This window comes from Ixodes scapularis, unplaced genomic scaffold, assembly GCF_016920785.2.
Source record: "Ixodes scapularis isolate PalLabHiFi unplaced genomic scaffold, ASM1692078v2 PGA_scaffold7__128_contigs__length_106722199, whole genome shotgun sequence".
NCBI lineage: Eukaryota > Metazoa > Arthropoda > Arachnida > Ixodida > Ixodidae > Ixodes > Ixodes scapularis.
In genome coordinates, this window is record NW_024609882.1 from 92,571,149 (window position 1) to 92,593,287 (window position 22,139).

Here is a 22,139-nt window from a genome sequence, read left to right on the forward strand (position 1 = left end):
GGGTGAGGAGGAGTGACGTATGCGAGATGGAGCCCAAACACCTGTGAGCACTGAGGAAGAGGAGTTCGGGAGTATGAAAGGCTTCGGAAGGTCGCCAGGTTCATTAGCCCTGTATACGTGAAACATCGGGTATCGCTAAACGTTTGTGATGCTAAAACGTTTCACGTACGCAATATAACCACCTAGCAAATTGCCATGTTTCTTTTTTGCTCACACACACCTTGTTTGTCCAATAGAGTAGAAAAAAAGGGCGTAAGGCGCGTACAGCATTAATTATTGGCAGGGCTGTGCAGCAAAAAAAAAAAAAAAAAAACATGTTGAGTTGCAGGTTTTCAGTATACTTCAGTACTCTATAACAAAACATCGTCTGTCAGAAAAACAAGATAAAAATATGCAGCATCAATCTTAGGGTGACCAGACATCCTAGCTGTTTTGGTCGGGACAGTCCCGTTTCAGAGGTTCCTATCTGCTGTCCCATCTTTTTATCTAATAATGTCCCTTTTCTGTGGAAACATGCATAGTAGTTGAGAAAGTGTTACTAAGAGAATGAGAGAAAACTGAAAGAATGTTTACTTGTTAGAGACCTACCGTTTGCAGTATGTTTATTGCACAAAAGCACGTGTGTGCTTGCGGGTAGAACAATGTTACAATCAGGGTTGGTCAGAAATACTCAAAAATGTATTTGGAAATACAAATACTGGGATACATAAAAATAGTAGCTAAAATACTGATACTGAAATATATCTGAAAAGTGTATCGCGATACGTATCGGAAATACATTTTAGATAGAGGCAAAAAGTATTTGGAAATACAAATACAGGAATACATTTTAGGGAGGGCAGAAATACAGATACAGAAATACTGATACTGGAATTCATTTTTTGAATTTGAGACGCCAATTGAGATGAAGCTTGAAGTTGGAAGTGGAAGTTTTTGATCCCGAAATTACTTTCCTGTAGGCTTGGCACTGTGCCTTGAAGGTAGTGGTTTCAGACTACGAGGGGTCTTCAATGGGCTTAAAAAAAACGTTCCTTGAAGGACTGTCCGCGGCCCCTTCCCTGACATCCTATCTGTGTGACGAGGGATGCGAAAACACCTCGACCTCTAAATAAATTATATGTCATCCTAAATCCCATCAAAACGTCAGAACGGCCCTGTCCAATAAGAACGCCTCTGTCATCATTGATCACGTGATGTCACGGTGGAATGGACTGGTATTCTTGATCTGTAGGTGTGGCCTTTAACATTAAACTTAACCACGTTGCTGTATGAAAGGACAATATGTACTTTCGTTGTAGGTTATCTCGTTGAAGATTATGCAGGCGCATGTGGAATTTTCGAGAATAGTGAAACACCTGAAACATTCTGGAACACATGCATTATCTTCTGTTACGGCTGAAAAAACGATACGGTGGCATTCCTGTTGTAAAGGTCCTTCCTGGTGACCCTCCGCCACCGACACGTGACGCATGAATTGCAGTTCTCAAGTTTCGCCTAGCATCATCCAAACAGAGGCCCTGTTCCACGAGCACTTCAAAGATAATCAGAAACAGGGCCTTTAAAACATCTGCGAACCAGCGCATGCAGAGTGGCAGCGCAAAGTCGGGGTCGCGAGCTAATTTGCCGACCACCCAAAGGCCCATGATATAAATGCCACTTTAAATGCCTTGAAAGTGGGATTTAATATCGTTCTAAATCATGAACATGCAAGGAACAGAATTCCAGCGTCTGAAACACTTCCGCCACCGCTTCACCGAACCCTCGCAAAATCGCCATGTGTCGTGTGGACGGACGGGGAGGTTCATCGGCGGAATTGCCTCCGGGGGGGGTCTAGGGGAGAGACACGCGAGCCGCACTTTAACACGCGAAGGGCCGCATGCGGCTCGCGAGCCGCAGCTTGGCCACCTTTGCTGTGTGCAAATCACAAGTGGGTCAGCCGTCCTTTTTCGCACCGCGGTCACAATCTCCGCAACAGTGACCAGAGAGACAGGGATCTCGAATGAAAAGCGACGACAACGCGGTCAACAAAACTTTAACGGGGTAATTCGTTAATCACTCTCGTAAAATATCACACACAAGCACATTTCGGAGAAGGCTTTATTCATTATTTGCAGACTTCACCTCCTTACTAACCGCTGCTGTATTGTGTTTTGAACAATATGTACAAGCTAGTTTTCGAGCCACCAGAAGGTTTCGGGGTCCAACGTCAGCACTATTTATCTGCCAGGAGCCAGTTCTTGGGAGAAAGGCCACGGCAGCAAAATCAGTAGGTATGTCTAATAGAAGCATATGTAGGGCAAACACACTGAAAACATGTATCAACAAAGAATGTAGGGGTTGAATCGCTCGCTAAAGATATACTAGAGGTTGTAATCACTGAACTCGTCTCAACCACCATTCAGTGGAACGTCAGCTCTACAAGGATATGCCACAATCGTTTAAACAATCAGGATGTACCAAAAATGTACTACTACATCTACACACTCCAATCGCACACAAACCTCAAGAAAGCGTGGCAATATCGCCACAGGCAGAGCAACATCACAGAAACGGGGACGTAGCGCTTCGGAGCGAGGAGAAATGTGCTAGTGCACTGACGGCGGTACATGTGGTTCAGAGTAGTCTGAAGACTTGGTTCCCAACTTTGAAAATTGAAAGCTAATAGATCTATAGAATTCTGTGCACGCAACTTGATTTAAGAAAAAGAACTTGCAATATCACCACAATTATGTTACCCTCCTCACAATACAAGTTTTCACAAGGTCCAGGGTGTTCAGTGAGATCTCTTCATCGCAAACACATTCATTGAACACTCCTTAAGAAACCGAAACCAGATAACCGGTCACTTTGAGTAGGAGTATTTCCCTCTCGCATATCACAAAAAGTGTCACCAACCAATCAATCAATCTCTCACTCACACCGGTTCCGCTTTTCACAGACGAGCTTCCATAAGCCACATCCTGCCAAGTCTCTTCAACATGCTGTGCTAACTAATGTGGCACCCATTTAATGTCCCAGTGTCGCAGTTGTACATGCTCATAAATATTTCTGACACCCCGACTGCTTTCATCAAGGCCACTGACAGGCAGCGATGAAGTGAAATGTCGCTTCCACTATTCTGGTGCATTGAGGGGATGAGGTACCGTTGGTAGCCCCGGTTACTGCACACACGTTCACACTTATCCGCATTTCTAGGAAATAAATGGTAAAATTAACCAGGCTGCTGTTGTACAAGTCAACACATTGTCAGCCCCTAGTGTTTTGGCCAAACTTTGCCGGGTTAACCTCTCCGAATGAAACCGTCCAGAACCGTCGGTGCAAAAATTGGTGGTATGGCCAACTTCGACGCAAGAACTGTGTGTGGCCTAAAAAAGAGCCCGGCCTACACGGCAAGCATTATTTCGCACCTAGAGAATTCTAGAATGAATAACTGAACCGCAATTGCGACACTTAAAAAACGGAAAGTGGGGGAAAGGTGGCCGGGCATGTTCCTTACAGAAGATGGCGCCCCAGGAAGCTGTCGCAGCCCTATAAATATTTCACATTCTTGTCTCGCCCTATGCAAATCCACCCGACATTCCCCCGCGCCCCCTCCTCCCCCTTCCCCCGACTTCTACATGATCTCAAAGATGCAATGACAATTGGTACCCGTTCAAAACTGCCATATCTTGGTGCCCAGTGATGGTAATCGTGGGTTATAACCAAAACGTCACTGCCCAGATGTAGGAAATTGCGGCTGTCCCCGAGAGTGTCTTCTCATAGCAAATTAAGTTTTCAAAATCAATCACCCTGGCTGCCGCTTTTGAGGCAAAAGCTCAAACTGTGTCGAGAAGCCAAAAAGGTGAGCTATAAGATGTAAATCTTTTTGTTTTGCCATTTTTTAGCTTTATCGTCGTTCCTAGCACTGCCGTCATTTCTAGCATCGTTCTAGCAACAGTGAATAAGTGTTGTGATGCCACTTCACCGTCACATTTGTAAAAACAGTAATTTCTCTATATAGATTTCTTTGCGGTACGACCACCATGCTGCTTTGGGATGTTGTGTACAACATTCCAAAGACCGTAACTGCCCAGACGCTCGTCAAACTGCCAATTTTCCTCCAGCTGCGTCTCTACAAGTTCCTCGCGACAGTTTAAAACCGCCGCGTACAACGTCTCACGTCGGAAAGTGCACAGGCACGATGTAATGCCCTTCTGCAACGCAAAAATTGTTATCAGTTGTTGCGCTGAACTGGAAAGAAACGTCCGCTGCAAAGTAGCCTGAAATTAATGCAGAGTTCTACACATTACCACTAAACGGTTCCACCCAAGTCAGTTTAAACGATCAAAGTATTGCCACAAGGGCCACCTGAATGGAAGCTTTCTTGCCAACCGTCAACTCAAGGAGCGCAAGACTGACCCAAACGAGAAAAAGGGCTTTGTACCTCGTCCCCTAATTTCACACCATGCACACCACAGATACAGCTTGTGACAGAGCAGACCCCACGCAACGTCAACCGGTGCAGACCTCGGCCACCAGGCGTCGCTTTACCATGACTCGCTAGGACGACGACCCGTCGTGGCTTGTCGGCGCACGAGCCTATTGCACATTGACGAGACGCAGCACCACAACAGATAGGGAAGAGGTCGGGAAACATGGTAGACGGCCAAACACAGATTCATTGATCTCGCCGCAAACAGTCGACTCACGTAGAGACTTCGCACTCCAATGTCAAAGCTTTGGCACACTCAAACCCAGGACCTACGAGCCTTCGATGCAGGAGCCGTCACCCAATGCTTCCTGGGGTGGGATGGCCGGTTCCTCGGGCAACGGTGCCTAAACCGCATCTTCAACTGGCGTCATTACCGTCCTTCCCGCCCCAAGTCGGAAGTGGTCCTCAAGTGACAACAAAGAGTCGGCGGTCGTGCTGCCAGACATCCTGGTGGCTGTTCGTAGAAATGCCGGCGAAAGGCGAGTGGGCACGAGGCAGAGCCGTATATAGAGAGAGTTTGGTAAATGAGAGGAGCGGGCAGAGCCAAGGCGGGCACAAGACGCAGATAGACATGCACTCTTGGCAAACCAGATGCCAAAAAAAATATCTATGGGTGGTACCGAAAAACTTATAATACGTGCCTAACGGTTAAATGGAGTAACTCTACATGGTTGAAAATATAGCGTGCATGATGTTTTGATTATGATCATGCAAAAAGATGCAAGAATCGAATGTGCCGCTCGAACTCTGTTTTGCTCCGAAGGAGTTTGACTGCTCGGACGGCATACCCTCGGCCCCTGGTGCCTGGCGTAGAGATCACGTCGATCGTTCTCCTACCTTTTGATTTTGCATGACCGTGATCGAAAAATTACTGCACCATATTTTCAGGCCCGAGAGTTACCCTGACGCACACATTGATTTTGTTTCTCGCGACCACCGCCAGGGTATTTATTATTCGCGGCTTCTGGCTGGCCAGATTCAAATCTGCAAAAACGCCCTGGAACACGCACAGCGTGCTTTCGGCCAATGGCGCCTCCTCATTTGCCTCCTATACTTCCCAATGAATGACCAAACTCCCTCTATGTATGGCTCTGGTGCGAGGGTCGCCGTCCCGTCTTGCGTCTGCGTTGGTTTCTATCAACTGTCTGGCTACGGAACAGCCCACAGCAAACACCTGCCGCATCCACATCAACTCCTGTGCCGCCAACAGTGTCGCGGCAGGCAACGGCGTGAATCGAGGGACCACTTTTGAGAAGGCAATAAACACGGCAGTTGAAGACGTGCTCCAGGCAGTGCACTCGAGCCCCACCTAGGGCCTCTCAGCCTCGCCGCTCCGCAGTGCCGGCTTGATGGCCGCCCTGCACAACCCCCAGAACTTCCTAGGCACCAGGTTGCGCTGCACGGAGGAGAACTTCCATCCGACGTGTCCGTGACACCCCCTGCACTGGAGGATCGTCCAGGCGTAGCCCGGGAACCAGCTGTACTGCGAGCTTGGGCGGCCGTTGAGGTAGACGCCCGTCGCCTTGCGCACCGTGATCATCTCGTGCACGTAGCCATGCGGGTTCACGTATGCACCCTGCGGACCCTGCTGGGACATGCTGAAGACGTCGCCCCGGTCGGCCATCTTGGAGCCGCACTCTTTGCACGTAAGCACCCCGCACTCCCGGAGGATGGCGAGCTCCGAGCGGAGCCGCTGCACAGGACTGTCGTACGACAACATTTCGAGCCGCACCTGGTCGTCGAGCAACAGGCTGCCGGCGACCCAGTACGAGAAGCGACCCGGGTCGCGCGGTAGGCTTAGCGTCGCGAAGTTGTCCGTCCACTCGCTGAGTTCGGCCTCGATCTTGCGGACTAGGGCGTTGGAGTCGTATTGTCGGTAGACCCACGGCGGCCAGCGCGTGAGGTGCGCGAAGCCGTACGGGTCGTTGCCGCGGCAGTAGGGTCCCTCGCGACGGAGCCGCGACGGCAGCCTTAGCTTGTCGAGGCTCGGGAGCCGTGCCACTTCTCCCACGTCCGGGGCCGGCTTGTCCGGCAGGATCTTGATGCCCGCCAGCAGGATGCCGTCGCTACGAGTCCGCGACGTGAGGATCCTGAACCGTTGGCGTCCCTCAGCCTTGACGACGAGCGTCGCGATGCCCGACAACTCGTCCACTTCCTCTTTGTACGACCGTATCTCGGCCGTGGTGCCGAGCGGCTTGGGCGACGCCGTCAGGGCGCTCTCACCGACGATGCCGAACGTGCGATCGTTCTCGATGATGCGGTGCATCATAGAGATTTCCAGGGGCCGGAAGATCTGCAGCGGCAGGATCTGGCCCGGCACTAGGATCACGTCGTGGGACGTGAGCACGGGGATGGTGTGCACGGTGTCGTCCTCGAAGACCGTCCTACCTGTCAGGTCTTCCATGTCGTCGCCGAGATACGTATGCTGCGCAGGCAGCGAGGTGTCGTATGTCACGTCCATCGCTGACGCGGACGGCGGCTCTTCCTCGTCGTCAGCGTCGTCGACCCGTGGAATGAGCAAGATGATGTCGTCGGCCATCGAGTCCCCGGCTTCAGCGGGGCTCAACCGCGGAGTTTCGGCCTAGATGGCCCTTTTGCGTCGGAACTGAGAACATTTTTAGCAGCAGAGCGCCGCCATGTTTGTTGACATTTTGTCTCGGCGAGTGAGAGTTGCGGATTCGTGCCACTAGGGGACGACGGCGACGACGCTGTCGGCCGGGCTCCGCTTCGAGGCTAGGGAGGCACTTGTTCTGTCGTCTGCTGCTCGTAGGACGGAGAGTTTCGGTTTCGAAAAGAATGCTTGGCGCTTTCGAGTTGCTTGCACTGAAACGGTGCATGCCGGGAATAGGATGGTGAATTCGTACTAGATATTTAAACTAGGCTCTACTTATAAATCGATATGAATACCTGAAAGAATAAAACATCGGGACCAGGACAGAAACAGGAATTTTTTGAAAGAAGTAATGTTTCTTTCGTCGTCCCTGATGTTTTATTCTTTCAAGTATTCATAAAAATTCAACAACACGCTCGTTTTCAATGGTTATAAATCGAACGAGGTGGTGTAGCTAAATTCAACATGCCCACTACAACCGTTTTCACCTCAAGAAAAAAGGAAGTTTTGCTCTGTGTTCATACGCCGAACGAAGTAGTTCGTACAAGAGTTTGTTGTTTTAGGTAGAAGCGATGCTTTTGGCGCTTGAAACGTTTACGCCTTCATAAAGTAACGTATATTTAATCTAAAATTCACCTACATATATCTCAGTTCTCAGCATAAAGAGGGAAATTAGTAGTGATTCGCGAGAAGCCGTACTTTCTTTACTACGGTGTCACGTATTGTACGTACAGACAGATACACAAACGAAAAGTATGGCGAAAGTCAGAGCACTGTCCAAGCTGAGCGATAATATCAGGATAACAAAGCGTACACTTCGTCACTCCTTGCAAGCAAGGCTACCCACCATGCAGTCATAGAGCAGCAGCTTTCTGAGATGCAAAACTTTTAGAAGTGAAGTTCTTTGTGTGTTTTTCTCCTTAAACCATAAATCTGGAACCCGATGCCCTATGATGCCTATTTACTACCATTGTATGAATTAGTATCTCTTACCGCTAACTTTTGATCATGTTTTGTATTTATCACATCCATTGTTTAGCTGTTAAATTTTGTTTTGCGCATTATATAATTATTTTTCCCCACTTCTCCAACAGCTTAGCGGGTCTGCAGTACTTGAAAATGAAGTTTTAAAAGGACCATAAAATGCATTTTGGGCTGGGATAGAAGATTTTAGACTCAAATGTTACTGATCGAATTTCGTTTAGTGGGCCAAAAGATCGATGATAGAAAGTAAAATGCCTGCTTTTCGGTACGAAAATTTGAAAATATAACGGGCTATTTCGTACCTCCTTTCCTTCGAAAGCTGCCCCCTTTTCACTGTGATGCAATACCGATACCCAAGCACGTCAGCCGAAAGATGCGGTTCAAAAAACGAATATTGTCGTTTTTTGACCCGCATCTCCCCGGAACAAACACATTGTACTGCTCATGTAACAAATATTGGGTAAGGTAAAATCAAATCTACTATTGTTTACAAATCGTTAAAAGTTTGGATTAATACAATTTAAACATGTATAGGTAAGCTCTTTTGTCGTTTGCTTTTTAGGAAAGCCTTTCTATGCCCCTTCCTTGTAACTCGCTTCTTGTTCGACTTTTTACGATTTCGTTCAACTTTGCCTTAATTAAGGCGACTGCAATGTACTATCGGGGAAAAATGAAATACAAACAAAGGAGCGCGTGCCTCGTGGTACTGGCTGCGCCGCCTGGAAGTGAACCTAGGGGTGAGGGTGTGGTGAGTGGCCTACTCCGCAAGCTTCGGCATTGCGCCGCTTAGTGCGCTCAAAGCTATCTTCGTTACACACGCACTCGCACCGTTCGAGTTCTCTCCCAAAATGCATCGCACTCGCAGAGTGTTGCAAGGAGAACTGGACTCAAACGAACCCGTCAAATGCACCAAGTGCAGAAGACTGATGCTGCCGCCATCTGTGTTTTAAAAAAGGTACCGACCTCAAACCGAAACTAGCACCTTTCTGTTCGGAGTAATGGGTGGGAATGCGAGAGTGCAGTCGCTGCCAACGTTTATCTACAAACGTTGGTCGCTGCAACCTGTAGTTTATAGTTGCGATGACTTGAAGCAACTCGGCTGTCGTAGAGATAGTTACAGACGGCGTATATTTCCGTAACCAGCTGTCTGCAAAGCAGCTGGTTGCGATCTTTCAATTCTTATAACCGTTTACACTGAAGAAAACTGATAATGCGGTCCGAGCAGAAGCTTGATTCGTTTGAGCATGGTATTATGCGTGAACCACTGAAAGCGCACGGCTTAAAACTAGTCTGTTGGAATATCCAGCAAAACTTTTCGTGGGACTTTCAATTTCGATCGTCATTACGCAGGTGGATCAGATACTAGCCTTGGTGAGGGCGTCGAGAACGAGAGCTTTATCGAACAAAATAAGGCGGGGCAACTTAGATGACGTAGTAAATGTTGAACATGATGATGTTGCCCAAGCCTCGGGTAAAGTCACTTTAGCTTTCTCTGATGCTTATTGGGCAGTCAGAGGTTTCTGCTGGAAGGTTTTGTCGACAAATGTTAAATTTTTCACTCGCACACAAATGGTGATAAACTTCTCGGGGGCCGCTGACGCGTTTGTTCTGGTATATTTCAGCGTTTGTACGACAACAGGGCGGCTTAAAACCTCTACATAAAGCACGGTTTGTCAATTGCTTCCTTCATGAAATAGCAGACGCTCACAATTCAAGCTCGCGTTTGATTCCGTTGCCTGCGGGACGCGATTTCTATCAGAAAATCTACTTATTTTCCTTTTGGTTCCGCGACACATCGTAGCACACGAACTTTCGTCGTCTGCTCCCGCTCCTCGCCGGCCTCGCCGGAGCGAGGCATGACGGGATTGCATTTTGTCGCATTCTCGATTTTCTCGGTGCAGCGAGCGCATGCACGCGCGGGGTGTCGGCGATGAAACGAACTCGGAGAGTGCAACTACTCGTGGAGTGCCGGCCGAAACGAACCCGCTCCACGCTGCGAGTGGGCACGCTTGGGCACGAGTGCCGCGGAACCTACTCGCTATTAGACAGTTTAGTATAGCGTTGCTGAATCGTATACGTACGCAATACGCAATAGTATAGCGTACGTTAAAAATGACCTGCTCGGACCAAATTTAGTTGTGCGTTACGTTTTCGAGTGAACACCGCGCATGATCTTGGTTAAATTTGCTAGAGCCGTAGAATTCGGCGTGCTTATAGCGCAACCATGCTCCTGGAAAGAAATATTGAAAAAGAAAAAGTGTCCAATCATTTTATTTCAGATTAAACCAAGCCACAGCTGCCTCGTCAAGCGCGCTTTTCTGCGGGGTACAGAGGCTACGAGTACGAGTGCGTAGCCAAATTCGATCACGGAGCTTCCGTCAGTCGTCCCGTGGAAACGGCACCTTTTATCAATGCAATCGCGGATTGAAATTCATAACCCTGATGTCCAGTGCATAGGGACAGCTTTGGCGATTTCTTTTAGAGTAGTTCGTCCGTCGGCGATGAACTGTGGGAATAGGCTTAGCGGTGAGCAGATCGCAGCGTCGACGCACACTGCGAGCGGCGAACATTTCCACTGTGCACTCCTTCAGCTGTAGGGCGATCTGATTCGACCGCGGTAGGTCCCAGAAAGAATCGCCGAGCTGAACACCACGCAATTTCACGTAACACAGAACTTCGAAAACACCACGTCGCCCTTGCAGCGCCAGTCGAGGCAACCGCCATCTTGAAACTGGCGCTCTCGTTGGGTCCGAGATCTCTCGAGAGCGTCCCGCAAGGCCCGCTAGCCAGCAACGCAAAATCTCCAGCGTTGCGTGCGTACGCAATACGCTAGCCTTTCTATTGCGTTCTGCGCATGCGCACTCACGACCCGCAATCAACTTGCGTACGCAAAACTATAGCGTACAGTCCACTAAAACTGTCTATTAGCTCGCTCGACGCGTACGGCGCGAAGAAGCTCGCCGCTAGTAGCAGCTAAAGCGCGCGCTTTCGGTCTGCCAGGATGGGGCGACACGCTGTCGGCAGCATAGAGGATTGGACAGGCGATGACAAAAGATAGAATGATTTATGGAGGCCGAGCCGGCCCGTGGGGCCTGGCGCGAGATGATTGTGCGCGCCACTGCTCCTTCGTCGTCTTCATCTTCCTAACAATTAGATTGCTTATGGCCGACAACAACACGGAGCTTCAGTCCCTAATGAATGTATGTGGCGCAGAGGGCCGCAGGTTCGTCTTAGAGTTCACTAGTGACAAATCAGCGGTTACGGTGTTCAATATACTTATTCCAAAACTCGAAGCACCTCTTCGCGGCGTAATGCCGCGTTATGCGTTGTGAAAATCAGTGGGAAGCAAAATCCATACGTGCCCCGCTCGTGACCCACAGATTTCCAGAATGCAACGAGCGCGGTGACAGATTTATGGAAGTAGTCTAAGATGACCGAACTGCATAGCTAAATATGTAAAGATTAGAGGTCGAGCGAGTCGGTAAGTACAAGTATCTAGGAGTATGGATCAACGAGGGTACTGAATACCTCAATGAACATGCAAAATGTGTAACTGGTAAGGGCAACAGAAATGCAGCTGTAATGAAAAATAGAGCACTCTATTTAATGAAATAATTTAGTTGAAATAAAATATAAATAAAATAAATAATAAATTAATAGGTATGAGGTGGTGATGGAGGTGTGGAAAGAAGTTATGGATCTGAGCCTCAGTTTTGTAAAAAGTTTTGGACATAAAACTGGACGTCCAGACAATGCTAGAAATAAAGCAACGTGGAGTAGGTAGATTGGCTCTGGGAGCATGTGGTAAAACACTGAATTAAGGCGTACAGGCTGATATTGGATGGCCCTCATCCGAGGGTACGGAGGCTAGCAGTAATATAGAAATTTAAGCACAGGATGGAGAGATATAGAGATGAGAGAACGATTCCCACGAAGAGTTCTCACCTATTTACTCATGAGAATTGTCAATACAAAAAATTAGACGGAGAAAGCGGACTAAAAAACTGAGATCTAAATATATAGGCAATTGCAGGGAGGCGGATGAGAAAATGAATGTTAAGAGAGTTAAAGAAACTGAGAGGGTAAATATGGGAAGCTGGCATGCAGACTAAATCTTCCTTGGAAATTTTCAGATCGTTAAAGGGACACTGACACCCCTCAAAAATTTTTTTTTTATTTTTTGCCAGGCGCTTCATTATGGTGTCGGAGGACTACCCAATTAATATTTTGCAACAGAGTAGCGTATTTTTTTTAATAAAGCCAAAAGACGCAACTGCTCGAAACCGAAACCGAAACCCGACGGAGGTCGGTGAAGTGGAGAGAAGAGAGTGAGTGGCGGAAGTCACGTGGCTACACCCGAGCGTGCGTTTTTTGTCTTTTTTTTTCTCCTCTCCGTAGCAGACGACACGACATGCGGCGTGCGGGAACTGCTCGCAGTGCGATACTTTTGCAGTTATGTTTGTTCCGCTCGTTTTTCTGTACTCCAAGATGAGTTGTTTTGTACATTGAGGAGTTCGAGATGAGTAGTGAGTGCCCGTTGTGAATTTCCATGATCGGCTCCGAAAAGAATACACCCAAGATGTTGCGCGAAGAGCTGGCTCACAAGTCCTGCATCCGAAAAAAAGTGGCATTGTGCGACAGAGTTTCCGAAAGATCAACGGGATCGGGACCAATGGCTGGCTGCAATTCCTGTAGAACATATACGGGCACCTCGGAAAGCGGACGCTACCTGATTTATATGCTCCTTGCATTTTGTGGAAAGTGATCACATTGAGTTCGCAGGTGTCAAAACGGAAATCCCATACCATTTAATTCAGCGAAGTATCGTCCACAACATTTGTTTGTTATTTTTTGTTTGTTTCTTCAGTGATGATTGTAAAAAAAATAAAAAGATATGTAAACATCGGAAAATGTTTGAAAACAAAAAAAAGAACATCACGGGGATCGAACCCGGACCGACCGCATGTGAACCGGACGTCTTTCCCACTGAGCTACAGGGGCATCTCTTTTGTGGTGGATCTCTTTTCTTAGTAATAATTCAGCCGGTAAACTGTAAGTTGGAAAGTTTGCTGTCGATTTTTCTCTAGCAGAAGCACTCCCGGGTCGAAGACGGGAAGCACCACGCTTTGGGGACATTCGCACCTAGTAAAGAAATCGTACGCGTGCATATTCAACTCGAAGTAGACACGTCGTGCTTGACGTTTTCGCGAGCGATGTCTTCAGCCACGAGAAGGGAGCGACGGCTCGGCGACGTCTTCGTGCAAATCGGCTTGGTGGTCGGGCGTGTCGTACGGAATGAATACCAATTCTTTTGATCAGTCCCAAATTTCTTTTTTAACGGTAGGCAGAATTCGCCGGTACCGCGAACGACAGTTCTGAAATAGAGGTCCGTCGTCCGCTGCCATCGCCGTCCCCGCGAGTCCCACGATACGCGAAACGACGAACGCACAGAATGCTTCCGGTTGTCTGTGGAACTTTTTTTTTTTCAATCAACGTATTTACAACTTTTTAGAAGCCACAAAAAATGGGTTTCATAATTTTTTCTATTTTTAGTATTAAGTGTGTGCCTTCAGTGCCCCACGACTTTGATTAAAATTGGTGGTCGCATCGATACCTTAGAAAATGGCCCGTGACCGCGAAAAAAAGAGTGAGCGAGACTCGAACCGGCCAGTTCTTGATCGGCTGTTTTCGGGCGGAAAGAAACCGAATTTCGAGCCGCAAATTCTGTGCTGGGTAGTTGAGCTCTCGTATGTCACGTACAACTAAAAACCTCGGCGAGCATAAATACCCTGTCAGTGTCCCTTTAAGGGAAGCTACGGAGGTTCTTGAAAAAAATGAGTTAGAAGAGAATTCTAGCGTATTTTTCCCCCGTGAACCCGAATACCCAAACCATTTGCTGCGCAAGTAACGCGAGAAAACGCGAAATACAGTCGCTGTCCGTGACGTCATCGACGGATCTTTTGGCTGCCCAAGGCTAGGGAGGCGGGGCTTCAACCCTATTTTGGAATTGCTCGTATGGCTCTCCAGCGCGTCGCATGGAAATATAATTGTGATATCTGCTATTTTAAAGCTAAATGAACTTAATTCAAGCGTTTTTTCTCAAATGCAGGCGTTACTAAGAACCTATCTTCGACGATCTTAGGAGGAGCTCCTTGTTGTTTGAGGCGAGGATGGGAGTGTTGCGCGATAAGACATAAAACGCTAGACATTAGGAAGTATATACTGTGTGTGGAGCTTGAGGAGAGGAGAAGGAGACAGCTGAGCACTTGATACTTCACTGTGAGGTGCACAAGGAAAGTGAACACCCCGTGTCTACAGGTAAAGACCACAAAGTTTGAACCTCCCACAACACTTCCTGACAAACAGCTATCCGCTGGCGCAATGGATTTGCTGTCGAGGGGATCAAAGTTTGCTCGGGATCTGCCTTTGTTAAATGTGGTCCAGCTAGCCTCTGTGCATCAAGTCGCGTCGTCTATACCGGAACATCAACGGCAAGATTTTCTGGGCTCCGCAGTGCGTGCAGTGAGTCACCATTCACCCCCTCGGCCGAGCAGATTTCCAGTACGTGCGGCTGTGCAAGAGCTTCGCCAAGGACACCTAAAACTACTTGAATAAGACAAAGCGGGTGTGTTTGTCATTTTGGAGTAAGGTGCATTTGCTGATAAGCCTAACGATGCCCTGTCAAGGAATTTTGAGCCCTTGAAAACGAGGCCTTCGGGTAGGCTGGGCTCGAGGGCAAAGGAACTTTGTTCCTCCCTGAATCTGACGCCTCTTCAAAACGTCATTGGTCGTCCTGCCAAACAGTACTTGTCTGTGTTCTTTATTGCAAAGACTCACAAAGATGGAGTTCCGTTCAGGAGAATAATTTCAGAAATTGCGTGTTGGCATAATCCTGTGTGTCGTTATCTACAAAAACATTTGTCTAATGTCATCCTCCCTCAGCCTTTCAAGGTCTAAAAATCTTTTGAACGAATCTCCCACTTCAATTCGCTTCGTTTTCTTTCCATTCTGCAGTCAATTATGTATTTTGACATTAAAGATATGTATTACAGCCTAAAACCAAAAATCCTCTAAGATTCAGACTAATGCGATCCATGTACGTGGAATTCGCGACATTCAAAATTCCTCCGGTATCTTGGCTGAGGACTTCGTAGACCTGATAAATCTTTATTTGCAGTCCACTTTAGTAGATTATGAAGGAAAGATTTACAGACAAAAGAAGAGATTGTGTATAGGCTCCTGCCTCTGTCCTTAGTGAAATATTTCTTCTTTCTTTTTTTTTTTTTTTTTTGGCAGGGCTCTTAACGATCGGTTGGATACGGTGCCTAGTATTTAGGTATGCGGACGATTAATTGGTAATTTATCCAGATGTTCTGTTCGCTGGCAGCATCTTAAAAGTTTTCAAAGACTGTGCAGCGAGGCTAACTTTTACGCGGAAAAATCCTTCCAAGGAACGATTACAATTTCTGGATTCACGGTTACATCCTCATTCCTCAGGTCTTTGTTCGGCCTTCCAGCAGTAATTGAAGAAGCCAGTCCTCGTCTTTACCAGTGTTCACTCGAAGTCAGTTAAGCCTGGCATAGTGGCGTCGCTTGTCAAGTCCTCATTCCCCAACTTGTGTACGCATTTCTCCGAAATTAACCTCAAAATGCAGCATGAGAGGCTCAAAAAAGCAGGCTTTTCTGTGGACCTACTTCGTTCCACCCTTGAGAGATCTAATTATTCTCAAGCCAAAACATCCGTAAGCTATTGCCAAAAAGAAAGATCGTTTTGCTGTGATTGGTTACATGCACAATTCAGCGCACCATTGAAGATCTATTGCGTCTAAACTCGACACCTGTGTGGTATTTTTCTGTCGTATGCGCCTTAAGATGTTTAAAAAGATAAATGAAAGCGACAGTCCCAGAAGATACAATGTTAGACATGCCAAAAAGTTCGTAGAGTGCGAAGAAAGATAGGTTTATTCTCTTCCACTAAGCTGCGGCAGTCAGCACATCGGAAAAACTGGGAGATGTGTCAACCATCGACGCAGAGAACACAACTTGGAAGCATCAAAGGATTCTAATGAGTCTTTTCACCCAGTCGTCGTCCACATTCGCACGTGCGATGACTATACTCCTCACTTTTCTGATACAAGAATACTGGGTGTGCACAACAACGGATTTAGTAGAGAAATCATTGAATAATTTGACATGGGGTTTGTCAGCTGAAGTCCCTCGATAAAAGCTTCCTACAAGTAGCGACATTCTTTGAATCACCGACGGCGTGACGGTGCGGGTTTTAGGAAGCGAATAGCGGCACACAGCAGAGGTTTGAAGAGAATGCCGCTGTTTTGTTCCAGCGGAATGTGCTTTGTCATTTGTATTGGTTGTTACTTGTAAAATGAGTATCATGGCACTTTACTGTCAACAACGAAATTTCTGCACCTTCATTATCCCTGACAGGGACAGGGGTCGAATTTCGAACACCAGAGATGAGTAAATTACTGGTAACTCGTCGTGACGCTAGTGCTTTTAGAATGTTTAAATTTATGAGTATATTTTCCTTTCCTTTACCAATTTCTTTTTCTTTCCTCCTTGTAAACGTTTGGACATTTGTGGGGCGGTCTTATATTTTGTCATTCTATGTTCTTGCTCAATGAAAGAAGTCCTGTTTCCGTCCCAGTCCTCGATGTGTTATTGTATCTATTCGGATCTATTCACCAACACGCTCGTCTTCAATCACTGCCCCTAGTTTAAAACTCTCGAGTTTTAACAGTGCGATGTGACGCAGGCAAATGTTCGCAGGCAAATATTCGCTGTCAGCACGCACTTTACCTCAGAGAGCACGGCAATGGCCTCCGCTGAATACTCCCTGTTCGCGACTTCAGCGACCTAAAGGGGGCGCCACCACCAAACAAACATGGCGGCTGTTTCCAGGTCGCATCGGTTCGGCCGAGCCGCCTGAACGGGTGGCACATTCAATTTAACAAATTTTATTTTGTTTAATGCCCAATTTTATAGGTATTTGAACTGAGACGGTTAAGGCCACGGTCCCACTGAATGTGGCAGTTTAGGTACTTTTCGGCAGGCCATTCCTCATCTCCTTTTAAATACTGTTTTGTGGGACTGATGTCATTTGAAAGGCAATGCAATCCTCTTTCATTTGATATTATGTATGTGTTGGTTTTTACTGTTCATGCGCATTTGTAGCGTTGCGAATATGATGGCGCGGACCCTCACTTGCTCCGCTAGTTCATGTTTTATGAACGATCCATTAAATATAGCACGGTTCCAATATAGCAGTTTTGTTAAGATGATGTCGGAGCAGAATCTAACGATTCACTTTTTTGATATTTGCACTACTTTGTTTTTTTCATCCCTCCAAATATTGCCCTAAAATTGACATTTTTCCGCACAAATATATTTTTAATGACAAGAGCTAGGGCAATGAAATTAGCTACAGATGTAGTGCTTATAATTGGTAATATGCAGAAAAAAATTTATTGTTGTGTAAACTTTTTTTGTTTAGATATTTTATATCAAACGTAGCACTTTTTTGTGCTTCGTGTCATGGTAGTTCAAATGCCGCTGAAAAGATAATTAAACTATGATAAAATCTTTTATAACATTTAGAGCTACAATGGTTGCCCAAGAGGTGGACGATGGCTTTTTTTCATTTTCAAAGTCATAACGCTCCAGGAGCCCTTTAAACTTACCTGTTTTTGACGCATATCTGTTTTGGACATCAAACATATTTATTGGCATTTAATAACATTTATAGTTTGGAATAGATATACATTGCGATGTATTAAATTTTCATAATGATATTGCTTTGGTTTCTTAATAGGTGCAGAGCTTAGCTAATTTTAAAAACAATTAAAAACTGTTTGGGTGTTTTGTTGCGCTACCTGGCGGATGGCAGACAAACTGCTGATTTCTAATGTTCAAAAAATTTCCGAGGGCGGCGTTGGCGTCTGTATCATCATCAATCTCCGTGTCTTTTTACCCTCACATTTAAAAAATATATTGGAAGATTTACTATCGATAACTGAATGGTTTAAGTATTGGGTCAGGCTAATAAATCTAAAACCAATATTTACACAAGCGTAGCGTGATATAATGTGTTCATTATTCGATATGATTGAAATCTATAAACAATGAAGACGAAGAGGAAAAGAATACACCCGAGTTCACTTTATGCCTAGAGTCACTAAATGAGCTTTAAAGTATCGGCACTCCGTTCCCCACAATTGTTTTGGGCGCCGCCATTTTGGGTCTTGCTCAGAGCAAACGCAACTGCCGATCATCGTGATCTAAAAGTACGACTTCCTCAGCATTAGATGCGGTGCTAGGAAGCTGATGCAATATTGCAATGCTCTGTCGCGGGTTGTTTAAACATTTGTGAGGGAGGGAAAAGCGTTTCCTGTGATTTTAGATAAAGCTTCATATAACTGGCAACCATGATTTTAAGCCACAATATGGCCAAGTGTCGTTACTCTGAACCGTAGCTAATTTACTGGCACAAGCGGGAACAATTAAGAAGAGGCAGGTGTCAAAAGGTAGTGGCTTGTGGAATCCACGGGGTTTACGATATGGCCCCTCCAGGTATTACTGGGTGGAGCACTTCATGTGCCCTTTGCTCAGGGTGGAGCACGACATCTGGCCATTTTTCCCCCCTCTTTTATTTTTATTTTTTGTTCAGAAGCGCGTGAAAGAGCGTGTCCCTGCATGCGCTCCTGGCGCTGATTGTGCTATGGCGACATTTTGTTTTCGTCGATTTTTTTGTATTTTCCCCGTGAGCGCGTGCTGTCGGCATCGGGTACTAGAGAGGGTGTCATCACCCTAAACAGAAGGACATTGAGGCACCCTAGGTATTACAAGCCTCTTGAACAAGAGCATGAATAGTGTTATTAAATAAGCTACGCTTCAGAGTAGCTACGCTTGGCCTTAGTATGGCTTAAAATTATTGTTGCCAGTTATTTGAAGCTTTATCTGAAATCACAAGAAACGCTTTTCCGTCCCCCACTTTAAACAGTTTGCGACAAAGCAAAGCAACATTACATGAGCTTCCTAACACCGAATCTAACGTTGACGATGTCGCACTTTTGAATCATGACGATCGGCAGTTGGGCCTGCTCTGCACAAGCACCAAAATGGCGGCGTTCACAACACTGTCGGGGAAGAGAGTGCCGATACTCTAAGCGCAGCTCATTTATTGGCTCTAGTTGCCGCGAAACTCCTTTTCCCTGACTGAAACTGAAAGTAAATATGAATAATACATCATTATTATAGCTTATTTAGTTATAACCAAATACACATAATGAGAGGAGGAAGCGGGCGGGTAGGAGAAACGCGGGTTTTATACGCGACCGTTCTAACCGTCTCAAAAGAGAGAACGCACGAGCTTGCGCTGGTTTAGAAAAAAAGGCATCCAAAGAAAAGAGGCGGCACACTGTGTTCTTTGTTATTATGCGTCTAATAGACCCTTTCCGAAATTCAGTGCCATCTGGTGGCTGAAATGGCGGTTTAACTTTTGCCATACGAATGGCGGCAATGAACCCGTAGCCTGCAGTATTTTATCGGGCACCGTCACTTTTGCATGTCAACGGCAGACGAGAATAAACTTTTCGCTATACAGGTTTTTCTGGATCATCTCTTCCAGTGTCGATTCCCACAACGATGCAACCAGTCAGAACGAAGCGCCAACCCAGACAGACGCCTTGATAAAGTTGTAAAAGTCAAGGGGTTCGAAGTCGATTTTGTGCCACTAACAGGTTCTCTGGGCTCTAATTAGAGAAATGAACACTTACACAGCGCTTGCATTCAATTCCGGTTCGCAACGTGCTAACGTCTAAAATATATAAGCCTCGAATCTTCAGTAATTAGAAAGCCGCCATTGGTATGGCACATATGCCATTTTTCAGATGATGATGATAGTGATCACAGTGGCCAGACTGAATTTCGAAATGGGTCTATTGCAAATTGTTGTGTGTATGTTTATTCAGCCGGAAGTTAGTCTGCCTTAGTGGGCGTCTGGTGTCTCAGCTGTAGATGAGCAATTTAGCCAGTGCGGTACAACCGAAAACCTGGGGTCTTCAACGTGCGCCACGCAGTAGTGATGCACGACCGCACGCCGGTACGATGCTCTTCCAGATCGAAACGGGCAGGGGCTGGTGGGTTCTGCAGCGCGAGCTTTCGCTCCCAGTGCTCCGAGCTGGTGTGCGCTAGACCATGCACTCGGCAACCAACCCCCCCTTGTGCGTCTAATTTATATACAGGTATAAGTATTTGAAGATCGACAATGGACGTCGATCGTCTCGAGGTAATGTAACGTAATAACATTATATAAATTATAAACTGGTTGAAGGACTGAACGACTTAATTTTTCAATTCTTGGATTGTAATGCGGCGGTAGCCAATTGTACTTACTGTTGATGAAGAGCAATATGAGGTGACGAGGTAATGATTAAATGATGAGGCTCTATAAGGACGACGACATTAATGGGTGTTGAACCACAACGTACAGTGCCAGACTTGTTTCAAGTATCGTGTACCCAAAGAGTTTCTTCACCCGCAACAGTATATGGTAGAATCAATGAGGATGTTGCTTTACAACTGTATGTGGAACAGGAAAACTGCACTGTGCAGAAGCGCGGCTTATTCGTTAATATGAGGGACGGATTTCTAGCAGCATTCCCTGATTGACTACTTGGAACAAACGGCCTCGTTGACGTAAAGTGTCCCCGTTCCAAAAGATTCTTGAAGCATACTTAAACCGCAAAGGAGTATGAGGCGAAAAATAAGAAAAAGGAGTCTGGTGTGAAAGGTCCAGATCACCACCGTAGCTTCTACTATCAAATACAAGGGCAGTTACACAATACACAAAGAAAGGTTTGTGATTTAGTTATATTTACACTTAAGGGCATTGATATCCAACCTATTCAGAGAGATGACACCTCCTGGTCAACCAACATAGAGCCTTTTCTACTCAAGTTTTACATGGAAGGCCAGACTTCCGCTGAAATTCCTCACGTAGACGAGTTGTCCGACCGAATAAACTGCCATTACTCCCGATGTGGGTATCTCTCGATCTTTGTTCGTAAGCGATAGTATCATGAGATCGAGGGGTGTGGCTATTCTTCCGCCGAATATTGCTTCGGCGGGTTTTTTCCGTGTAAGATGAGACCGACGCGTGCTGCCGGAACAAGAACCTGGCGATTCTTCACTGAACTGCTTCTTCCGTAAGCTTCAAAAGGGATTTTTTTTTCGTTTCGCACACCATCTGTTCTGCTTGCCCGTTACTTGCAGGATGGTATGGTGCACTAATGTGATGCCTGACGCCGTTTTTTTTTTTTTTTGTTCAAAAACTTGTTCATTTTATTTAAAGCAAGATTTGGCGCGTTATCAGAGAAAAGTATTTTCGGTAGGGCAAAAGTAGGTAAAAGAGACCGTAGAACGTCAATGACGTGTTTGGACGTCGTGGCGGACATCGTCTAAACTTCCAGCCACTTAGAGTACGCATCGTACATGACTTCGCAGATGTGGATACGTTTTGCCACCCACCGACTGAATAGTGGATCGTTTTCAGTGACTGTTCGAGTCTTTCCACAAAGTTAGCCCAGGTGCCAGGACTTTTGTCGAAAGCGGTAAGTGTTCGAAACGTCGACAACATCGGTAGCCACGTGTTGTGCTTAAAACTGGACACTTACCAATCGCTGAGAAGAAACTTGCTTGTTCGTCTGCCATGAGTCGTCCGATATCCGGTCATCACCACAACACCATCTCCCGACAAAACTGGTCTTCATTGTCCGCATGGCCATGGTTAGCAATCACGTCAACTTATAAATTCCCGAACGCTCATAACTTGCCGCCGCTAAACGCCGTTCATTCATAGCGTCTTCATTGCAAATAAACGTCTTCCTATTTCTTCTCATGGTTTCCCTAAGCTGTACTTACAACATAATGTGTGTCGGTACTTCCGAAAATATTGCAACGGCGTTTATTTTCCGGGAACTATAATGTAACAACCTTTACAACATCTTCCGGACCCCGTGAAACACAATATTTCGTGACGTTATTTTAGTCGTCATT

The 22,139-nt window shown here is 46.3% G+C and overlaps 1 protein-coding gene and 1 pseudogene across 1 annotated transcript; both read right to left on the bottom strand.

The window, feature by feature from the left end:
* Positions 1–4,526: 4,526 nt before the first annotated feature.
* Positions 4,527–5,044, bottom strand: LOC121833213 (annotated as a pseudogene).
* A 728-nt stretch (positions 5,045–5,772) lies between these two features.
* LOC8032558 (protein cereblon) lies at positions 5,773–7,127 on the bottom strand. Its single transcript, XM_040501148.2, has one exon. It carries the CDS (start codon positions 7,008–7,010, stop codon positions 5,781–5,783), a length of 1,230 nt encoding a protein of 409 aa, XP_040357082.2. The 5' UTR covers positions 7,011–7,127; the 3' UTR covers positions 5,773–5,780.
* Between the last annotated feature and the right edge of the window lie 15,012 nt (positions 7,128–22,139).

Coding starts and splice junctions, on each gene's coding strand:
- LOC8032558 (XM_040501148.2), bottom strand. CDS start 7,010: ATGGCCGACGACATCATCTTGCTCATTCCACGGGTCGACGACGCTGAC.